Source organism: Macaca thibetana, chromosome 1, assembly GCF_024542745.1.
Source record: "Macaca thibetana thibetana isolate TM-01 chromosome 1, ASM2454274v1, whole genome shotgun sequence".
Taxonomy (NCBI): domain Eukaryota; kingdom Metazoa; phylum Chordata; class Mammalia; order Primates; family Cercopithecidae; genus Macaca; species Macaca thibetana.
In genome coordinates this window covers 180,853,003-180,874,873 of record NC_065578.1, presented here as the reverse complement: position 1 = coordinate 180,874,873, position 21,871 = coordinate 180,853,003, and the positions used below count along the sequence as shown (strand labels likewise).

Below are 21,871 nucleotides of genomic sequence, written 5' to 3'. Positions count from 1 at the left end.
TTCAAAGGCATATTTTAATTTAACTTTGTTTAGGAGGGGCATCGTTGGCAAAGCCAAGTACACCTTAGGAAGAGAAGGTCAGAAGGCTGGAGGCTTGAGAAAGCCATACAGAGAGTGGGTCCAGGGAAATCAGAACAAGGTCAGAGAGAGCTCATCTGCTCATGTTTCAAACTTTCATCTTATTTGAAGTAAGGTTTACTAAGCTTTGGGATTTGTCACTGACTTATGAAAACAAGGCTTATAAGAGCTGGAAAACTTCCTGCTGCCTGCACCTGCACCACTGGCCCAGGCATTCAGGTAAGGCACAGCAAAAAATTAGATCAGAAAAGAAAAAGGAAAGACAAAGAGAAAAAAATAAAAGAAATGGAAAGCAACATTCTAATTTTTTAGTTCAAGAGTCATCTATCCTTTGGCTGGGCACAGTGGCTCACGCCTATAATCCTAGCACTTTGGGAGCCCTAGGCGGGTGGATCACCTGAGGTCAGGAGTTCGAGACTAGCCTGGCCAACATGGCGAAACCCCGTCTCTACTAAAAATACAAAACATTAGCTGGGTGTGGTGGTGGGTGACTGTAATCCCAGCTACTTGGGAGGCTGAGGCAGGAGAATTGCTTGAATCTGGGAGGTGGAGGTTGCAGTGAGCTGAGATCGTGCCATTGCACTCCAGCCTGGGCAACGAAGTGAGACTCTGTTAAAAGAAAAAAAAAGAGTCATATATCCTTGATTTCACCTGGCACACTAGCTCATAATTTTTCTCTTCAAAATTGTGTATAATGTGAGCTTTGTACCTCCATTGCATAACCATGACTTCATTTTCACCATTTGTATAATTGGTTTCAGGTGCTTTTCAATGATCACATTTCAATAGCTGCAAACTTCTTTTTCTTATGGAAACTTTTGTCAAGGTGGAAGCATGTACTCACCCTACCTCTGTTATTCCTTTTTTTTTTTTTTTTTTTTTTGGTTTGAGACGGAGTCTCACTCTGTTGCCCAGGCTGGAGTGCAGTGGTGCAATCTCAGCTTACTGCTACCTATGCCTCCCGGATTCAAGCAATTCTCCTGCCTCAGCTTCCCAAGTAGCTGGGACTACGGGTATATGTTACGACGTCAGTTAAATTTTGTGTTTTTAGTAGAGACAGGGTTTCACCATGTTGGCCAGGCTGGTCTTGAACTCCTGATCTCAAGTGATCTGCACCCCATTGGCCTCCCAAAGTGCCACTGCACCTGGCCCCTACCTCTGTTATTCCTGTATCTTCTCTTATGACCGTGCTATGGACTCATAACCTGTGGCTGAGGACAGAACTCAAGCTCCGTGAATCTGTTTTTTCAAGATCATTTCTATTCCAAACCAGAATATGCATCCCCTAGTTAGGAGTTAACCTTTGCTTCCTTTTGTTCAGGATTCTTCATTCTGCAGTTTGGGAATCCCTCTAAACTTCAAGTTTCATGTGGGCAATACAGCTATGTGACCACCAAAAAGTCTCATTCCCTCCCACAGGTAGAGCAGTGGAAGGGGGCTGCCCAGGCAGGCACTACATTTCCCAGCCTCTTGGAGACTGAGCTCGAGCCAATGGAATGTGTGTAGAAGTGCTGTATTCCACTTCAAGGCATGGCCCATGGAAGCCTCCCTCTTGCTCATTTCTTTTTTCATATCTGTTGGCTGAACATAGAGAACTGGGGGGCTCTGCGGAAGGGCAAAGACACAGGATGGGTGGACCCTGGCTTCTGAAAGACTATATGGAAGGCTCCCTGCCAACTAGGAATGCTGGCATTCAACTTTATGTGCAGGGATTAATAACTTTCTATTGTGTTAAGCCAGTAAGATTGAAGGGTTTATCTCTTTAAATCAGTTAGTTAATACATGCTGTCTACCATTTCTCTAAGAGGACTACAGGAAGATCATGTAAATGCAACTCCTGGCCATCAGTTATGACCAACCACCTGAAGGGTTAAGCTAATTATTCTCACCCAATCCTCTCCCCTGCCTTCAATATCTCAGGTCTACAATACTTATGTGCCCTGTCTCAGTCACCTGCTTTCTGGGGCTCAGGAACCTAAGTTCACAAAAGCTTCCTTATGAAGTAAGGAGCACAAGAAGTAAATGGCTGTGAAGCTGCTGCTTCTCAACAGTATCTGCTTCATTTTATTATTTTTTTTTAATTTTTAGATTTGGGGGTACTTGTTTGTTGCATTGGACATTGGTATTACATGCATCATGATGGGGGTAGAGCTTCTAGTGTACCCATCACCTAATATTGGACATCGTACCCAGTAGGTAATTTTAAACCCTATGTCCCTACCCCCCATCTTTTGGAGTCCCCAGAGTCTGTTTTCTCTATCTTTATGTCCATGAGTATCATTTGTTTAATAACAATGGCACTCATGGACATAAAGATGAAGAAAGCTCCCACCTGTAATTGAGAACATGCAGTATTTTATTTTCTGCTTCTGCGTCAGTTCACTTAGGATAATGGCCTCCAACTCCATCTATGTTGCTATAAAGGACATGATTTTGTTCTTGTTTATGGCTGCATAGTATCCCATGGTGTATATATACCACATTTTCCAATCAACTCTTGGTGGACATTTAGGTTGGATCCATGACTTTGCTTTTTGTAAATAGTGCTGCAACAAACACATGAGTGCAGGTGTCTTTTTATATAATGATTTCTTTTCCTTGGGTAGATAGCCCATAGTGGGATTGCTGGGTTGAATGGTAGTTCTATTTTTAGTTCTTTGAAATATGTACATAGTGTTTTCCATAGAAGTGGAACTAATTTACATTCCCACCAGCAGTATACAAATGTTCCCTTTTCTCTGCATCCTCACCAATATCTGTTGTTTTTTGGACAGGTGAGGTAACTCACACTTGTAATCCCAGCATTTTGGAAGGCCAATCCTAGCTTAAGAGTAGGATTCAAGACTGGCTGTGGGCAACAAGGCAAGATGTTGCCTCTACAAAATATAAAAATAAAAAAATACCCTTGTGTGTTGATGCCCACCTGTGGTCTCAGCTACTAGGAAGACTGAGGCAAGAAAGATCACTTAAGTCCAGGAGTTCTAGGCTACAGTGAGCTGTATTCATATCACTGCACTCCAGCCTGGGTGACAGGATGAGACACTGTCTCAAAAATAATAATAATAAAAACATAAATAAAATAAAAGGAAACATCTGGGTTTTATTTATTTATTTTTTTGACGTTTTAATGAAAGCCATTCTTACTGCTGAGAGTTGGTATCTCAGTTAGGTTTTAATTTGCATTTCTCTGATGATTTTTGATGTTGATCATTTTTTCAGGTGTTTGTTGGTCACTTGTATTTCTTCTTTTGAGAAATGTCTGTTCATGTCCTTGGCCTAGTTTTTAATGGAATTGTTCATCTATTTCTTCTTGAATTGAGTTTCTTGCAGATTATGGATATTAATCCTTTGTTGGAGGCAAAATTTGTAAATATTTTCTCCCATTATGTAGGTTGTGTGTTTATCTTGTTGATGATTTCTTTTGCTGTGCAAAAACATCTCAGTTTAAGTCCCATTTGTCTATTTTTGTTTTTGTTGCACAAATGCTTTTGGAGTCTTTACCATAAATTCTTTAATTCTTTGCCTAGGCTAATGTTCAGAAGAGTTTTTTTTTTTTTTTTTTTTTTTTTAGGTGTCCTTCTAGGTTTTTTTTTTTTATAGTTTCAGGTCTTACATTTAGGTCTTTAATCAATTTCCTTTTAATTTTTGTATATAGTGAGAGATAGGGGTCCAGTTTTATTCTTCTGCATATAGCTAGCCAGTTTACCCAGCACCATTTAGCATCTCTTTCCCCCACTCTTTATTTTTCTCCACTTTATCAAAGATCAATTGGTTGTTGGTATGTGGCTTTATTTCTGTACCACGATCTATGAGTCTATTTTTGTACCAATACCTTGCTGTTTTAGTTACTTTAGGTTTGTAGTATAATTTGAAGTCCTCTTTGGTCAAATGTATTTCTAGTTTTTATTTTTTTGTGTGGCTATAGAAAATGACATTTCCTAAATATATTAATTAATCCCTTGGTCATTTTGATTGGAGGTGAAAAATCTCTATTTATTAACCACATGTTTACAAATAAGTGTCCTTCACTGGATCTTCACTTTTGTGAAATTCAGTAGTGAAAGTTTTCTTTTTTCACTCTTACCAACATCTGAGGGTAAACTCTTTCTAAGGTTTTGGCCTGCAGTATAATTCCTCCACTGCTGTTTCAGGTACAGTTTCAATTAGAAATAGATGGAAACCCAAATTGGGATAGTTCACAGAGGGTTTAATACAGGTACTTCTGGGCCAGGTGCAGTGGCTCACACCTGTAATCTCAGCACTTTGGGAGGCTAAGGCAGGTGAATCACCTGAGGTCAGGAGTTCAAGACCAGCCTGGCCAACATGGTGAAACCCCATCTCTATTAAAAATACAAAAAAAAAAAAAAAATTAGCTGGGTCTGGTGACGGGCACCTGAAATCCCAGCTACTCAGGAGACTGAGGCAGGAGAATTGCTTGAACCTAGGAGGTAGAAGTTGCAATAAGCAGAGATTGCACCATTGCACTCCAGCCTGGGTGACAGAGCGAGACTCTGTCTCAAAAATAAATACATAAAATACATAAATAAAGGTACTTCTTTTACAGATGTGGACAGAGTATAAGGAGACCATAAGGATACTTGAGTAATAGTTGGAGCTGTTAACTGCCTCTAGGCCCCAAACGGAGGTAGGACATGGGACATGAGACTTCTTTATATATGAAAGGATAGTGAATTGAATGGTGGCACCCAGAAAGATAGGTCCAAGTCCTAACCCCTAGAACCTGTGAATGTGATCTTATTTGGACAAGAGTATTTGCAGATATAATTAAGTTAAGGATCTCAAGATGAGCTCACCTTGGATTTGGGGTGGGCCCTAATGCCAATGGCAGGTGTCCTTGTAAGAGAAAAGCAGAAGGAGATTAAAGGCACAGAGAAACACACAGGAGAAGACAATGTGAAGCTGGAGGCATATTTGGGAGTGATGCCGGTATAAGCCAAGGAATGCCAGACTACCAGCAGTCTTTGGAAGCTAGGAGGGAGATACGCAGCATATTTTACATCAGAGCATCTATGAGGAACAAACCTTGCCTACACCTTGAAACAAAGCTGTTGTTTCTACAAGCAAAAAGCCAGTTATTCCTCACATTAATTGAATAAACCATTCATAATATGTATTTAATTCTCACATTCCATATTTCTGTTTCTGGAGCCTCTATTAAGCTATACCATGTTGATTTATGGACCTATGTTACTTGCTTCCTCCTATACCACACTGTTTTAATTCTTGAGTTAATTTCATAATGGATTATGAAAGCTGGCAAAGCAATTTTCTCCCTCATTTATTTCTTCTGGGAAAAAAATGCTTGAGCTGTCTCAGTGTTCCTTTCTCAGATATATTTTACAATGGGTTTGCTGAATTTTGTTAAACTTATATTGGGAATGTTTTTGGAGAGGAGTACACTCAATTTAAATGTTTCTACAAATGCAGATATATTAGCTGAAGACATATTTTATGAGATATTATGTTGGGAGAAATTCACTAATTATCAGAGATTTGCTTAGCAGTTTAGAATTAGGATATGAATGACTTGATGAGATCAATAAGGAAGTGGTTTCTTTATTATTTACCATGACTATATTCAAGAATGGCAATAAGGCCAGGTGCGGTGGCTCATGCCTGTAATCCCAGCACTTTGGGAGGCCAAGGTGGGCGGCTCGCCTGAGGTCAGGAGTTCAAGACCAGCCTGGCCAACATGGTGAAACCCTGTCTCTACTAAAAATACAAACATTAACTGGGCATGGTGGCACATGCCTGTAGTCCCAGCTACTTGGGAGGCTGAGGCAGGAGAATCACTTGAACCTGGGAGGCGGAGGTTGCAGTGAGCTGAGATCATGCCACTGTACTACTCCAGCCTAGGTGACAGAGCAAGACTCCATCTCAAAAACAAAACAAAACAAAAAAAATAAAAAAGGCAATAAAAAATGAGAGCCCAGATGATAAATAATGAAAAAGAGCCCAGTAATTAGACATAATCCAATAAACAAGAAGGATTCGAAGCATCTTGTCTCAGGCTCCAGTCTGACCTGTACCCAAAACATTAGCCCTGCCAGGGGTATGGAAGCCCAGCATCCTCTGCACACCCAGGGCAGCCTAAGATACAGACAGAAGGTATGATGTGCACATACTCTTTAGGAGGCCTAGGGGTCATTGCAGTGCTCTACTCATGCACACCGGGGCTTCTTGCCACCTGCTTTCTGCCCATCTTGTTTTCCACATCAGTCACACTCCTCCACCTTTCTCTGCAGAGAAGTCATTTGAGCCCAGACAACAGAAGCAGGGGCTTGACTTTCAGAGCATATGTTCCTGTCCTGTCTCTGACCAGCCGTGAGTCTTTGGGCACAGACACCTGTGGAAGTCTTCAGTTTTTTGTATGTAAAATGGAGACATCTGGGAAGCCAATGGGGCATACCTCATAGAGGTCCAGTAAAAGATGATACACAGAGTAAACCGATCTCCTAAACAGGTCAGTGGAGTTTATTTTAGACTCAGACCTGCTGCTATGTGATGCAGTCTTAGCCCATGACTGCCTCTCTGAGAGTTCACAGAGCAGACACTACATTTAGAAGAGACAGGAAAGGGAGGTGCCTGAAGCAAATGAGACTTTATTACGCATGAACTGTGCAGAGGACAATGTTATATTCTTCTGGAACATGCAGCGGAAATGGGTAACAAGGATAGGATAAATTCCCTGCTGTTCGGGAGCCTGCCTTGTAGTTGGTGGAGCAAAACCTCCTGGAGAGGGGCAATATGAGATACAGAGCAAAGGAGAGTATATCAGCAGCACGGGCAAATAGCAACACAGATTTACAGAGTTTCTGAAGATCTCCAGACCCAAGGAGTCTATGAGAATTTTCTGGAGGAGGTCTTTTTGGTGGAAGTGGTACATGAAATTTATTGCTGAGTGTAGAATGACACTGTGTAGTAAAAATGTGACTGCCGATGGGTTTTGTAGAGAGCGTTATTTGGAAAGGCTCAAGTGTAGGCTCCAGTAAATCAGGATCTAGTAAACTGCTGCTGGGGCTAGTGGTGGTTAAACAAGTAGAAAAACACTTTGCTTTGGCTGGGTTAGAGGTCAGGAGTTAGAGATGTGGTGGCATTTAGTGAAAGTTTGGTTTATGGAGACTTGAAAAACTATGATGTAAACAGTTTTAATTCTCACTTTATGTGTAGAATTTGAAACTATGCTAATCCACCCAAGTTAAAAATATATATGGGATTCTTATTTCAATCAGGTGGGTTAAGTGAATGGTACTCCATCTATTTATGCTGTTTCGCCTTAGCTGGCCAACAGAAATACCCATCACTGCAATCTTGATTTGTGAGAAGTCTTTATTCCTTAGGTAAAAACCAGGCCAGACAGCTGGTGAGGGCATCACTGCTGGGCTCCACCCTCCTCCTTTCAGAGGCCTCCCTTTGATTGTTCTCTTCCCGCTATGGATATTTCTTGGCCACATTCCTACCCCTTTGGGCCTCTTCCTCCTCTTCCACTTTGCCCCATCCACATAACCCCATCTGTGCCCCCTCTTCAGGTTTCTCTCTCCCTATGTCCTCAGCAATCTGAGGCCCAGCTACAGGGACAACAGTCGGGGCCAGTTACTGTCCTTCAGGGCCATTCCCTTCACTGCGGACCAAAGAGGGTGCCATTTTCATGGCTAAGAAGCCCACAGGAGGAAGATGAGGTGGACAACGTGCCAGTCACTGTAGGCCCTGTCTCAGGGGGAGCTCTTTGAAAAAAGGAGAGCCTGGTCCTCTTTCTCTGACTGCTCCACTTCCTGTAGCAACTTGTAGAGGGGTCCTGGAGTGCTTGCATAATACGGAGCTTCTTTGGGTCCGGTCAGCTTCAAGCTGGGACTGTAACAATGATACCAAAAGGAAGAGAAGCCATAGATTCCCAACAGGAATGAGGCATCGATCATCACATGCCAGCAGAAGAAGGTGGTGACAAACATGATGTCACTGATGTCATCGTCTTGCCATGGGTAGCCAGAGACAGGTCTATATAGAATAAAGCCTGCCTGCATCAGCCAGGAGCCCATCATCAGCATCAGAAAGGTCTCCATCAGCTGGAGATGACACATGTTGGGAGCCCACAGCTGTGCAGTCAACACCAGCAACAGCAGGAACACCACCAAAATGAGCAGAGAGTGAACGTGCAGCTCCACCCCTTCTGAGTCTTTAGCATGTGACACCATCAGCAGCAGGAGCTGGTAGATGATCAGGACCAGGGTACCTTTTTCTAGGCCCACACACCTCTGAGGCAGCACGTTCTTGCTCATGAAGTCCACACAGCCATTGAGAGTGAGGAGGATGAACATGGTGAGGTGCTGCCACTCTTTGGGGTACATGAACCTTGATGGCACCTGCTTGCTCATAAGCACCATCCCGCTATCAAGACAGAGTACCACATAAAATGTTAAGAGGGAGCCAGTCACTATCTTCAGTAATCCTCCATAGGATATTTTCCACAGCCTGGAACATCTTTGCTTATTCCTGGGAGAGCACAAAGGATACAGGACACAACCTTTGAGTATCATGCCCTTGGAGACCACTGTGGCCTGATATAGTCCATAAGAGAAAAGAAATAGCCCTGGGTAAAAATGGCCAATGAACTTTCCCATGGAATAGAGGCCTGTCTGACTGAAGCATGAAGAACGATACTCAGGACCTCTCTACCCTCCTCTCCCTCACAGGCCCCTGGAGTTTTGGGTCTATATATACAGAGCTAAGTTCTACCTACTTTTATCATCTCCTTCTGCCCACTGCTGTCTCACAGAATGGAAAGTTCTGGACAGGAGCCTAGATTTTTAGTGAGGTATGTCTCATTATTCCATTTCATTCCAGTACATTGGGAACTAATTGAGTTCTGCCAAAGTAGAAACATAAATATTTTTTAGTATGCACCTGTGGGAATTTGTGCTCTCAGGAGCTCTGCTTTTGGGCCCTTGAGGACCTTCTGGTCACACTTGTCCCTCTCTCTCATGGCTTGCTTCCTTCTGCCCCTGTTCAATGTTCAGAGTAGGAAAAGAGAGGTGCCTGAGCATGGAGATTATCCAGAGAAGACCTGGGTTACTCACAAACCTTCATGCATCCTTTAAGACTCCTTCCTCGGCCGGGTGCGGTGGCTCAAGCCTGTAATCCCAGCACTTTGGGAGGCCGAGACGGGCGGATCACAAGGTCAGGAGATGGAGACCATCCTGGCTAACACGGTGAAACCCCGTCTCTACTAAAAAATACAGAAACTAGCCGGGCGAGGTGGCGGACGCCTGTAGTCCCAGCTGCTCGGGAGGCTGAGGCAGGAGAATGGCGTGAACCCGGGAGGCGGAGATTGCAGTGAGCTGAGATCCGGCCACTGCACTCCAGTCTGGGCGACAAAGCGAGACTCTGTCTCAACAACAACAACAACAACAACAACAAAAAAAAAAAAAAAAAAAAAAAAAAGACTCCTTCCTCAGACAGGCTTGGTGGCTCAAGCCTGTAATCCCAGCACTTTGGGAGGCCAAGGCAGCTCTCAAGGCCAGGAGTTCGAGACCAGACTGGCCAACATGGTGAAAGCCCGTCTCCACTCAAAATACAAAAACTAGCTGGGCATGTTAATGAGTGCCTGTAATCCCAGCTATTTGGAAGGCTGAGACAGGAGAATTACTTGAACCCAGGAGGCGGAGGTTGTAGTGAGCCAAGATCATGTCACTACGCTCCAGCCTGGGTGACAGAGCAAGACTGTCTCAAAAAAAAAAAAAAAAAAAGACTCCTTACTCATATGTTGGGTCATATACTAAGAGCAAATATATTCTTCCCAGACATAAAAGTTTGAAAACATTTGGGTGTGTGTTCATATATTTGAGCTCTTGTTCTCTTTATTCTTCTGTAACAGTTTTTGGGGACCACAAAGAAAACCACTCAATTGCCCCAAATTGTCTTTCCACTGAACAGTAGATGAACGTAAAATGTCACCTTTTGAGATCAATTTTGGAATGTTAAGGTGTAATTTTTTATTAAAATGCAGATATGTTGAGATAAGTAGATCCAATGAGTTGCTTATATTTTAACGTGAATTAGGTCCTCGACTTTATTCTCTCTTTAATTATCATTTACTATGTGTCAACACATATAGGCAGAAAGAGTTCTAGGCACTAGGTAGCAACCAGTTGCATATGATGGATTGCATCCAAGGCAAGAGTCTTCATTTATTTATTTTTATTTTTATTTTTATTTTGAGACAGTGTCTCGCTCTGTTGCCCAGGCTGGAGCTTAGTGACTTGATGACAGCTCACTGCAGCCTCAACCTCCTGAGCTCAATCAATCCTCCTGCCTCAGCTGCTGAGTAGCTGGGACAACAGACATGAGCCCCCACATCCAGCTATTTTTTGTATTTTTTGTAGAAATGAGGCCTCACTATGTTGTCCAGGCTGGTCTCAAACTCCTGAGCTCAAGTGATCCACCCACCTCAACCTCCCAAAGTGCTGGGATTATAGGTGTGAGCCACCAAACCTGGCCCTATTTATTTATTTATTCATTATTTTTTATTTTTTAAAATGAAATCCTGTTTATTAAGAAAACAAAGGAATGAAAGAATTGCTACTCCACAGGCAAAGCAGCCCCCATTTATTTTTTTATAAAAATTAATGTCTGTATAGCCCCTCCTTATCCATGGGTGATACTTTCTAAGACTCCCAGTAGATGCCTGAAACCTGGGATAGGTTAGTACTGAACCCTACATATACTGGTTTCCCCTATACATATATACATACCTATAATAAAGTTTAGTTTACAAATTAGGCACAGCAGAAGATTAGCAATAATAACTAAAAATGGAACAATTATAAAATGATGCTGAAATAAAAGTTGTGTGAATATAATTTCTCTCTCTCTCTCAAAATACTATATTTTCAGACTGCAGTTAACTGCGAGTAATTGAAACCTAAGAACATGAAACTGCAGGTAAAGGGGGACCACTGTATTTGAAGTGTGCTACATATTTTTTTTTCTTTTTTGTTTTTTGTTTTGAGACTAAGTCTCTCTCTGTTGCCCAGGCTGGAGTGCAGTGGCACCATCTCAGCCCACTACCACCTCCGCCTGGTGGGTTCAAGCAATTCTCCTGTCTCAGCCTCTCAAATAGTTGGGACTACAGGTGCATGCCACCATACTGCCTAATTTTTTTGTATTTTTAGTAGAGACGGGGTTTCACCATATTGGTCAGGCCAGTCTCCAACTCCTGACCTCAGGCGATCCACCCGCTGTGGCCTCCCAAAGTGCTAGGATTACAGCCATGAGCCACCGCGCCCAGCTGAAGTTCATCCATATTGTTACAAACAGCAGGACCTCCTTCTTTCTTAAGGTTGAATAATATATCATTATATATATGTTTCTTTACTTACCCATCTGTTGGTGGATCCATCTGGGTTCAAGTGATCCACCCGCCTCAGCCTCCCAAAGTGCTGTGATTACAGGCATGAGCCACCACACCTGGCCCCAACTTAGGTTGTTTCTGTATCTTGATTATTGTAACATAAGAGTGCAGATATCTCTTTGAGATACTGATTTCATTTAATTTGGATATATACCAAGGAGTGGGATTGCTGGATCGTATGATAGTCCTTTTTAAATTTTTTCAGAAACTTCCATTCTGTTTTTCATAACGGCTGAACCAATTTACATTTCCACCATATTGTACAAGGGTTACCTTTTATCCACATCTTCAGAAATGCTCGTTATCTTGTGTCTTTTTTGTTATAGCTCTTCTAAGATGTGAAGTGATATCTCCTTGCGATTTTTGTTTGCATTTTTCTGTGATTGGTGATGTTGAGCACCTTTTAACATACCCACGGGCCATTTATGTCTTCTTTGGAAAAATGTCTAGAAATGCAGGTTCTTTACTCATTTTTAAACTGGTTATTTGTTTTGTTGTTTTCAAGTTGGGACTACATTTAATCAAAAAGGCAAAAGATCTGTATGCTGAAAACTATAAAGCATTGAAGAAAGAAAAAGAAGAAGACACAAATAAATGGAAAAATATCCCATACTCATGGATTGGAAGAATTAAAATGTTTAATAAGTCCATACTACTAAAACCAATCTACAGATTCTATACAATCTCTATCAAAATTCCAATGGCATTTTTCACAGAAGTAGTATAAGCAATTCTAAAATTCAAATGGAAACACAAAATATCCCAAATAGACAAATCAATCTTGAGAACACGGTTGGAGGCATCACACTTCTGATTTCAAATTATATTCCAACGCTATAGTAATCAAAACATTTTATGTCTGACATAAAAACAAACACATAGACCAATGGAATAGAATGGAGAGCCCAGAAATTAAACCTACACATATATGTTCAACTGATCTTCAACAAGAGAACCGAGAATACTCAGTGGGGAAAGGATAGTCTTTTCAATAAATGTCTTAGGGAAAACTGGATATTCACATGTAAAAAAAATGAAATTGGACCCTCATCTTATACCATATACAAAAATCAACTCAAAATGCATTAAAAACTGAAATGTAAGACCTGAAACCATAACCCTTATAAGAAACATAGAGGGTGGCCAGGTGAGGTGGCTCATACCTGTAATCCCAGCACTTTGGGAGGCTGAGGCAGGTGGATCACTTGAGGTCCAGAGATCGAGACCAGCCTGGCCAACACGGTGAAGCCTGTCTCTACTAAAAATACAAAAATTTAGCTGGGTGTGGTGGCACATGCCTGTAGTCCCAGCAACTTGGGAGGCTGAGGCAGGAGAATCGCTTGAACCTGGGAGGTGGAGGTTGCAGTGAGCCGAGATTGTGCCACTGCACTCTAGCCTGGGTGACAGAGTGAGACTCTGTCAAAAAAAAAAAAAAAAGAGGAAGTGTGACCTGAGTTATCACGCACAGCTCCCTCATTATTTGATGCCCTATGCTGTCTCAGGACTCTGCAGAGAGTCCTCATCAACAAGAAGACACTCGCCAGATGCAGCCCCTTGGCCTTGGACTTCCCAGTCTCCATAACTATAAGAAATAAATTCTTTTTCAGTTTCAGGTATTCTGTTATAAGCAACAAGAAATGGACTAAGATGCCATATATCTGGTAAGAGGCAAATTTCCAAAATATATGAAAGTCTTCATTTAGAAGGTATGGAGAACAAGGTACAGGGAACATGAGGCATAGGCACACAAATATTTCTGGGTTTATTACAGAGGGTACATGGAATAGGAATTTCTCTGAGGGTGATAAGTGTGCTTAAGGGAGAAGTTCATCACAGAACATAAATCATGCTGATTCTGATCCTCCACATCTTGTATCATCTGTCTTCATGATACAAGCAATGCTGTAGGGCAGAGAGACAGCATCTGTGTGCTGACACCCCTCGTGGGCACAAGGAGAGTTTACACCTAGGTCCTGCGCTGCCTCTGAGCTCTCTCTCTCATGCAAATATTTCTCACACTTACTTATGTCCCCACTTAATCCTATCCATCCAAATATTTCTCACACGTACTTAATACCGTTATGTGCTGCATAATGATGATGGACCACATATTCAACCATGGTCCCATAAGATTATAATGGAGCTGAAAAATTTCTGTCATGTAGTGACATCATAGCTGTCCAACATCATAGCTTAACGCATTACTCACATGTTTGTGGTGATGAAACCATCCATAGAAATTTTATAAATTCAATCAGGGAAGAAGGAAGAGGGATAAATGAAAATAAACCAAGCTTGCAGCACATTCAGCATTAATCATTAGGTCAGCTTGCTCTCTGACCTGCTTCCTCATAGTTTTTTGCTGTCTATTGCCGCAGAATCATGCAGAGCCTAGATTGTAGTTCTCCTTAACTGCTCTATAGACAACAACTTGAACATTGTGAAACATTATGTTTTTCATTTGAGATATTCTTTCAGGTCCTGTATATCAGTGAAACTACTGATGTCAGCTAGTCCAAAAGAACTGACTCACTAAAGAATTCAGTCCCTACATCCTGATGGTTTCATCAGCTTTACCCCAACCAATCATCAATTATCTCAATTTTCCAGCCTCGTGCCCTCCATGATCCCCTTAAAACTTCAGCCCAAAATTCCTCAGGGAGATAGATTTGAGGGTTTCTCATATCTCCTCACTCAGCTGCCCTGCAATCATTAAACTCTTTCTCTGCTGCAAACCCTGCTGTCTTGGCATATTGATCTGTTGCTGCACAGTGGGCATATGAACCTGTTGGTCCTGTAACAGTAATGCTGGCATAAACAAACCTACTGCACTGCCAGTCCTATAAAAGTATACAGCAATGTCCTGGGCCTTCACATTCACTCACCACTCACTCACTGACTCACCCAGAACAACTTCCAGTCCTGCAAGCTCCATTCATGCTAAATGCCTTATACAAGTATACTATTTTTCTTAATCTTTTATACCATATTTTTACTATATATTTTCTATGTTTAGGTATGTTTAAATACATAAATACTTAGCATGTGTTACAATTGCTCACAGTATTCAGCACACTAACACACTGTGCAGATTTGTAGATTAGGAGCAATAGGCTATTCCTTTTAGCCTAGATGTGTGGGAGGCTATATCATCTAGGCTTATGTAAGTACACTCTAAGATGTTTGCACAATGATGAGGTCACCTAATGACACATTTCTCAGCACATATCCCTGTCATTAAGTGACACATGATTGTATCAGGAAAATCCAATCTCTCTATACCCTGGAGGGTGGAGGCCACTTTTTACCAGTGGGAGAATGGAGATTTGAGTGTGAAAATACTGTAGGAAAGAGACTGTAAGATTGCTTTCCAGAGGGACTTGACTTCCTTATTCCATTTTAACTTCAACCTCCTTTTTTAGTATATACAAATATGGCATATACTGGCTAGCAATTCATAGAATTCATTTCTTTTTCTTCTTTTGTTTGCCATCCTACCTTGCAGTTAGATGCAGGCTTGCAACTGAGTCCTAGCCAATGGAGTGTGAAGGAAGTGATATATATTACTGTCTGTTCTTATCTATAAAATCCTCCCTCACATACTTTTCTATGTTACTTTTCTTTCTTCTGGCTTAATACAGAGTATCCCAGCTTAGTTAAAAGTCATATTTTGTTGAGGATGGAAGAGCTCCAAGATGTAAGGGACAGATTTCCTGGATTACTCATTGTAGGAGGCTTATACGCAGATCGTGAACACTCATTTTGGACTACGCATGAATATAAAAATAAATTAATTTTTTAAAATTAAGGAATGGAAATTATTGCATTTGTTTGTTAGTGCAGCTAGTTCATCCAAGCTAATGCAAAGCTAGTACATAACTCTTATAGAAAAATCTGGAAAAATACAGAATCCAAAAATGAGAGGAAAAGAAACACTTGCAATCCCATAACCTGATGATAACCACTGTTAACATTTTGTTGTAGAAACCCAGCTTTAGGAAGACAGGGTGATGAAATGGAAAAACAAAATTGACTGGAAATTAGGAGATCAGGGTTCTGGTCCCAGTTTTCTCTTAATTAGCAAAGCCTTTATTTCTGTTAGAGAAAGGAAAGACTTTGACATGTATTCTCTAAATTGAGAGAGAGAACGGGGTTGTTGCATAGAAAGGGAGTATTTATTACTCCACAATTGTCTTTTTTTAGCTAGTGGTCAAAACATTCAGAAAACTTCAAAGAGCTGCATGCTCAGGGAGAGGAGGTACAAGGGAAGCTGTGGGTGTGACGTTGTGATGGAGTGGACCAAGGAGGAGACATGCTTGGGATTCTCTTTGGTTCTTGCCTGTGCTCTGGGACATCACTGAACTGCCCTGAGGAAAAGTGTCCCCTGGTGCAGTGAAGTCCAGTGCTCCCATAAGTGTTTACTATCAGCAAAGAACCAGCGCCTGCTTCTGAGTAACCTAGTTCGACCTAGAATGGACTACAGGCATGCAGGTGGGCTGAATTTGTTCACTAGTAATATTACTTCTACTGCCTTTGGGAAGTGGGTTTAGGGACACAGCAGATGTGGGGGACAAACAAATACTATTCATCTTCTGGCTACCCTATTTAACTCCTGACAACTGGAACAGGGGTGTCGACAGTCAGAGGAGGAGGAGGGCAGAAGTGTGCACTGCAACACCAGATGTTGGAGGCTGAAAATTATATGGATGCAGAATAAATAACCCCAAAATAACCTTCTATCTGTGGTGTCCAGTCCCCCTCCTTGGCCAGGCATCAAAGCTACGTGTTGTTCGTTTAAAACATGAACATCCTGATCCCAGGACTTTGAAGATAGGAATCACCCATCCCAAACCAGACACACTGCCCACAGTAGCTGAGAAAGAAGCCAAAGGTGGTGAATGATTAGCAGAACTGCCAGACAGCTCCAGAGTCTGGACACAGAGTACCAGGAAAGCTGTTTCGTGGGGGAAACTCAGACTGATCAAAAGAGCCGAGGAAGTCCTTTGTGGCCTGTCTACTCCATGGTGAGACTCCCCCAACGTCTGTCTCCCCGATGCACCATCCCACAGTCCCAAGGGGCCCCAGGCACAGCCTTTACCACTGTGTCTAGCATCATGAAATGCTCCAGTGAGCAAGAAGGTCCTCAGGAATCCAGTAAATATGAATTTACTAATTGTGGTGACGTAATCTTGTCCTCACAGAGCTTACGATATCACTAAAAGTGTAGTATACATACTCACACACTACATATACAAACCTATATTAAAGAATTATTTAGAATTACAGAGTTTCATGGTGAGTGATGTATAGAATGCATTTTAGAGGATTTCAGTAACAAGACTTGTTTCTGGGGAAGGTACAAGGAATCATCTCTAGACTTGTCATAGAAAACTGCCTTTTACTATGTTTTACTGTAAGATTCTTTCAAAATCACCTTTTAAATTTGTCCTTCTTTGGTTGCTTAAGTTTTCCTCACTGTGTTTGTCATTGTTAAAGTTTATAACTCATTTTATTTCATTAGGAAATAGCTCTAGGAGAGGGAAGACCAGCTGCCTTCATCAGGAATTCACAGGTGGCATTTCTATGGGGAATCAGCACAAGGTCAGAGTCCAGGCTTCATCTGTCCAGACTTTTTTCTGAATAGTTCAAACATGGGTGAGCTACTGTAGTAGCACAAACAGAGAAATGTTTTGTTTGCAACTTTAGAACCACCCTCCACCTTTGCCCACCCTCTATGTCTCTGGAGGCCGCACTTTATGGATGGCAATAACAACCTTCTTCACATTCTGGCTTCTGGTTGGGTTTGTTAAAGGAAGGCACAGGAAGGAGGAAGGAGGGAGGTGAGCAGGAGGAGAATGGGTCTGACATATCCATTCCCAGGTAGCCTCTCTGCTGAGTGCAGAGGTTGTTTGCATCACCTATAGAGGGCCCCAGCTCCAGCAGGAGGCCAGCTCCTATAGCTAGAGCTACCCCTCAGGTCTGGTCAGCTGCTTCCCTGTGCCTAGGTGTAGTTAATGGCTCTTTACTGTCGCTAACTCTTGGATATGTTAGCTTTCCTGCCAACAGTGTTTTAAGTGACTCCTTTAGTTAACACGTAACAGTTTTACCCCATGTGAGTGTGCAATTCTAGATCAATGATGGATAGAGTAACAGATATCAAGAGTGGCCTCAGGAGTGGCCTTGAAGATAGAATTCTGGGACTAGGTTGCTCTCACACTTAGAAATGCATGGATAACCTCCTTGCCAGGGAAAAGGAGACATTTCCTTTCTAAGTTATGGTGGCATCACAATCACACCATTATTGCATGGACTGAAGTGCAAGTGGAGGACAAGGGGTTGGGAGAGGAAGTGACTTTGGCAAATTGGTAAGATGATGACAATAGTGATTATAAAAATTTGGGGTCAGCTAACTCCTTTTGGTGCCCTGGGGCTGCACTGTCCAGTCTGGTATCCACTAACCACACGTGGCTATTTATATTAAAATTAAGATTAATTAAAATTAAATAAAAGTTAAAATTCAGTTCTTCAGTCACACTAGCCACATTTCAAGTGCTCAAAAACCGCATGTGGCTAGTGACTGCTATATTATAGGGCAGCACAGGTAGAGAACACTTTTATCCATGCAGAAGGTTGTATTGGACAGTGCTGCACAAGAGAGTGTACGGAGTGAAAAGAAAAATTGAAGGCCTTAAATAATCAATTCAGAAGATGGGTGGAAAATGAAAGCACTGTTATGCCAACTTTGAAGGAATCCCTCATTTCTTCTAGTTTCATGGCAGATATGGCAAAGATGACATCAAGCTCTGGATTGTATGACTTGCACAGTGGCAGAGCCAATTAAATGCTTGCCCCTGCCAGTCTCTAAGACTAAAAGGGCACTGGTGGGAGAAAAAAGGAGATCCTGAGATATGAGAGGGAGAAAGAGGTGAGGCTGAAAACTTTGGGTTTTTTGGTTTGGTTTGGTTTGGTTTTTTGAGACAGGGTTTCACTGTCACCCAGGTTGGAGTGTAGTGGCACAACCTCAGTTCACTGCAACCTCCACCTCCCAGGCTCAAGTGATCCTCCCACCTCAGCCTCCCGAGTTGCTGGGATTACAGGCCCACACCACCACGCCTAGCTAATTTTTGTATTTTTAGTAGAGATGAGGTTTCACCATGTTGGCCAGGCTGGTCTCGAACTCCTGACCTCAAGCGATCTGCCTGCCTTGGCCTCCCAAAATGCTGGGATTACAGATGTGAGCCACTGCGCCTGGGCAGGCTGAAAACTTTGAACTCCCCAATTCCGTATGACCTCCTTTTTTGATTGAGGTAACCCCTCTTCCCACCAGAGAGGGCACCTTCCTCTGTATAAACACCTTTCAATGACTGCACCTGGGAGAATGCCATCCCCATGGGATGCTGACTTCTGTAGGATCCATTCCCACTTCTCTAAGTACCTCCGAGATCATAACAACAGTAGGTCCCAGGTAAGGATGTACAAGACCTGGTCTGAGGTGGGAGAGGAAACTGACATACTACAATAATTATGAGGCTTCACCAATCAGTTTTGGCCAGAGTTTGGGGAGCATGGCTATGAATGAATCCTAAAGCTATTTAACCATCTAAAGTAAAATTGAAGAGCTGACTTAACCACATTTCTCAATATGAGTTTACTTCCTTGAGATTCTGAATTTAATATGTTGGCTTGAGCAAATAGAAGTAGTACATACAGTCCGCTAGGTTGGCCAGTTGAAACCTGGACTCAGTGGTGGCCTACAGTCAGTGGAATTGACATTTTGGAATGTCCCTGGCAAACATTAGAGAAGCACTGCCAAACAGAACTTTCTATTTCTATGATGGAATGTTCTGTAGCTTGTGCTGTCCAGCACAATAACTTCCAGCCACCTGTGGCTATTGAGTACTTAAAATGTGGCCAGAACAACTAAGACACTGAATTTTGAATTTTACTTTACTTTAATTAATTAAATTTATCACTTGGGGCTAGCGGCTACTGTATTGGATAGTGCCACTCTAAGAAAGTCTGAAGGCTCAGGGGAATTGGCAATGTGGGATGAACCTATAAGGGGCAACTAGCTCAGCTACCTCTTACTCATAATCCCTGGAGGGTTTGGAGGAGACTTCCTTTTTCTCCTGATTCTACTCTGGCTGCAATCTAGAGTCTCTGACATATGGAGTTACCATTCACTTCTTACTAGTTTTTCCAGGTTTATTTTTATTTTCTCTTTAACACAAAAGTTATCTAGAAGAATGTCTTAATTTCCAAATATATTGTTTTGTTTCCTTTTACCATTCTTTTTATGTTGATGTTATTTCTGCTTTGAGTGGAGTGGGGGAGAGCAAGGGGATGTATTTTTTTCTTAATAAATGTTCCTTGAGCAGTGTTCAAATCTTCAAAATAATTAATTCAAATCTTTAAAATTAATTCAAACACAATTAATTTTTATTAATTTTATATATGATATGATTATTTCTGAAACGAATGTATTATGTTGTTTGACCATGGCTCTGTATTATTTCTCTTTATTTCTATCAGCATTTATTTAGTGCATATGTTTATATATACAAAAATATAATGCCATATTGTCAATGCATTAAGATTCATAACTGTTTTATCTTCTTGGTGAATTGAATACAATTGAAAGAAAAATATCTTTGCCCCTCTTAATTGTTAATGCTTCTCATTTCATTTTCTTTTGTCAGATATTAGCATTATAGCCTGTGCTTTCTTTTATTATTTATCTAGTATACTTTAATGCCTGTTTTTCAGCCTTTTTGTGCCCCCTTAGTTTAAGAATATGTCTTTTAAATACTATATAGTTTAACACTATAGTTTAGGGTATTCAGAAGATCTGTGTTACTTTGACAAAGGAATTTAAGATACTTAAATTTAATGTGATCATTAATGTATTTAGACTTACTGATATATTTCGGACCCCAGTTCTTCCTTTAAAAAGAATTCCATAAGAATGAGTAACTTACACTTACTAGAATTAAAATTTCCCCTAAAAAAATTTAAGTGTGTTAGAATGGAATATTAGAGAAGCCTGAGATTGGGGACAATTTACCATATTTCTGTATTCTCCAGCTTTCCTCACTCCTCCAGCTCCAGCTTTGTCAAACTTCACAAACAATCCCATTGGATCTTAAGAGCCTTGACATGCAATAGAGGCATGTCACAGGCAAAGATGTCCTTGGTTTCTCGTAGCACCAATAGTTTGTGTGAAGCCCCTACTCTTTTGTTCCTCAAATAAATGAATTTTATATATGAGATTTAATTAACATCAAGGCCTCACCTCACTGGTATCTCACTCAGAGCAGCACCATCTAATGCAGCAGTTATTGGCTAGTGTCTTTTCTTCCTGTTAAGAAGGACAAGGTGTAATTCCAGCACTTTGGGAGGCCGAGGCAGGCAGGTCATGAGGTCAGGAGATCAAGACCATCCTGGCTAACACAGTGAAACCCCATCTCTACTAAAAATACAAAAAATTAGCCAGGTGTGGTGGCAGGCACCTGTAGTCCCAGCTACTCAGGAGGCTGAGGCAGGAAAATGGCGTGAACCCAGGAGGCGGAGCTTGCAGTGAGCAGAGGTCGCACCACTGCACTCCAGCCTGGGTGACAGAGCGAGACTCTGTCTCAAAAGAAAAGAAGGAAAAGGACATTATGAGATACCCTAACAAGCAACACAGTGAGGCGTTTAATGGTACAGACTCTAGGACTACTCTGCCATGGTGGGAGCCTCACCTTTGTCATGTTTTCTGCCATTCAGTAGTTATAAGAGCTCAGGCCAATAGCTTAACTTCTGTCCCTTCAGAGGGTTACTGTTACTGTATGGATTAGAAAACATAATTTATGTAAGAATACTCAGCACAATCCTTGTAATAACTCAGAAAATGGTAGCTAATATCAATAATTGGTATCTTAGTCCTTTTCCAGGACTCTCAATGAGACTTTTTACAAAAATTGTCGTTTCTTTCTTTCTTTTCTTCCTCTTCCTCTTCTTCTTCTTCTTTTTTTTTTTTTTTTTTTTTTTTGAGACAGGTTCTCACTGTGTCACCCGGGCTGGAGTGCAGTGGCACAATCAGCTCACTGCAACCTCTGACTCCTGGGTTCAAGTGATTATCCTGCCTCAGTCTCCCGAGTAGCTGGGACTACAAGCGTGCGCCACCATGCCTGGCTAATTTTTGTATTTTTGCTAGAGATGGGGTTTCACCGTGTTGTCCAGGTGGGTCTCGAACTCCTGACCTGAAGTCATCAGCCCACCTCGGCCTCCCAAAGGGCTGAGATTACAGGTGTGAGCCACTGCACCTGGCCTGTTATTTCTTTAATACCTCAAGAATGAGAACTGAGGAGCTCCTTGAATACTTAA

At 41.7% G+C, this 21,871-nt stretch overlaps 2 protein-coding genes across 2 annotated transcripts in view; both read right to left on the bottom strand.

The window, feature by feature from the left end:
• Positions 1–21,871, bottom strand: part of GLUL (glutamate-ammonia ligase) — a 328,058-nt gene that overhangs the window by 24,323 nt on the left and 281,864 nt on the right. The window lies entirely within an intron of this gene.
• On the bottom strand, positions 7,812–8,633 carry LOC126940544 (transmembrane epididymal protein 1). Its single transcript, XM_050766524.1, has one exon. The coding sequence runs from the start codon at positions 8,631–8,633 to the stop codon at positions 7,812–7,814; it is 822 nt and encodes a 273-aa protein (XP_050622481.1).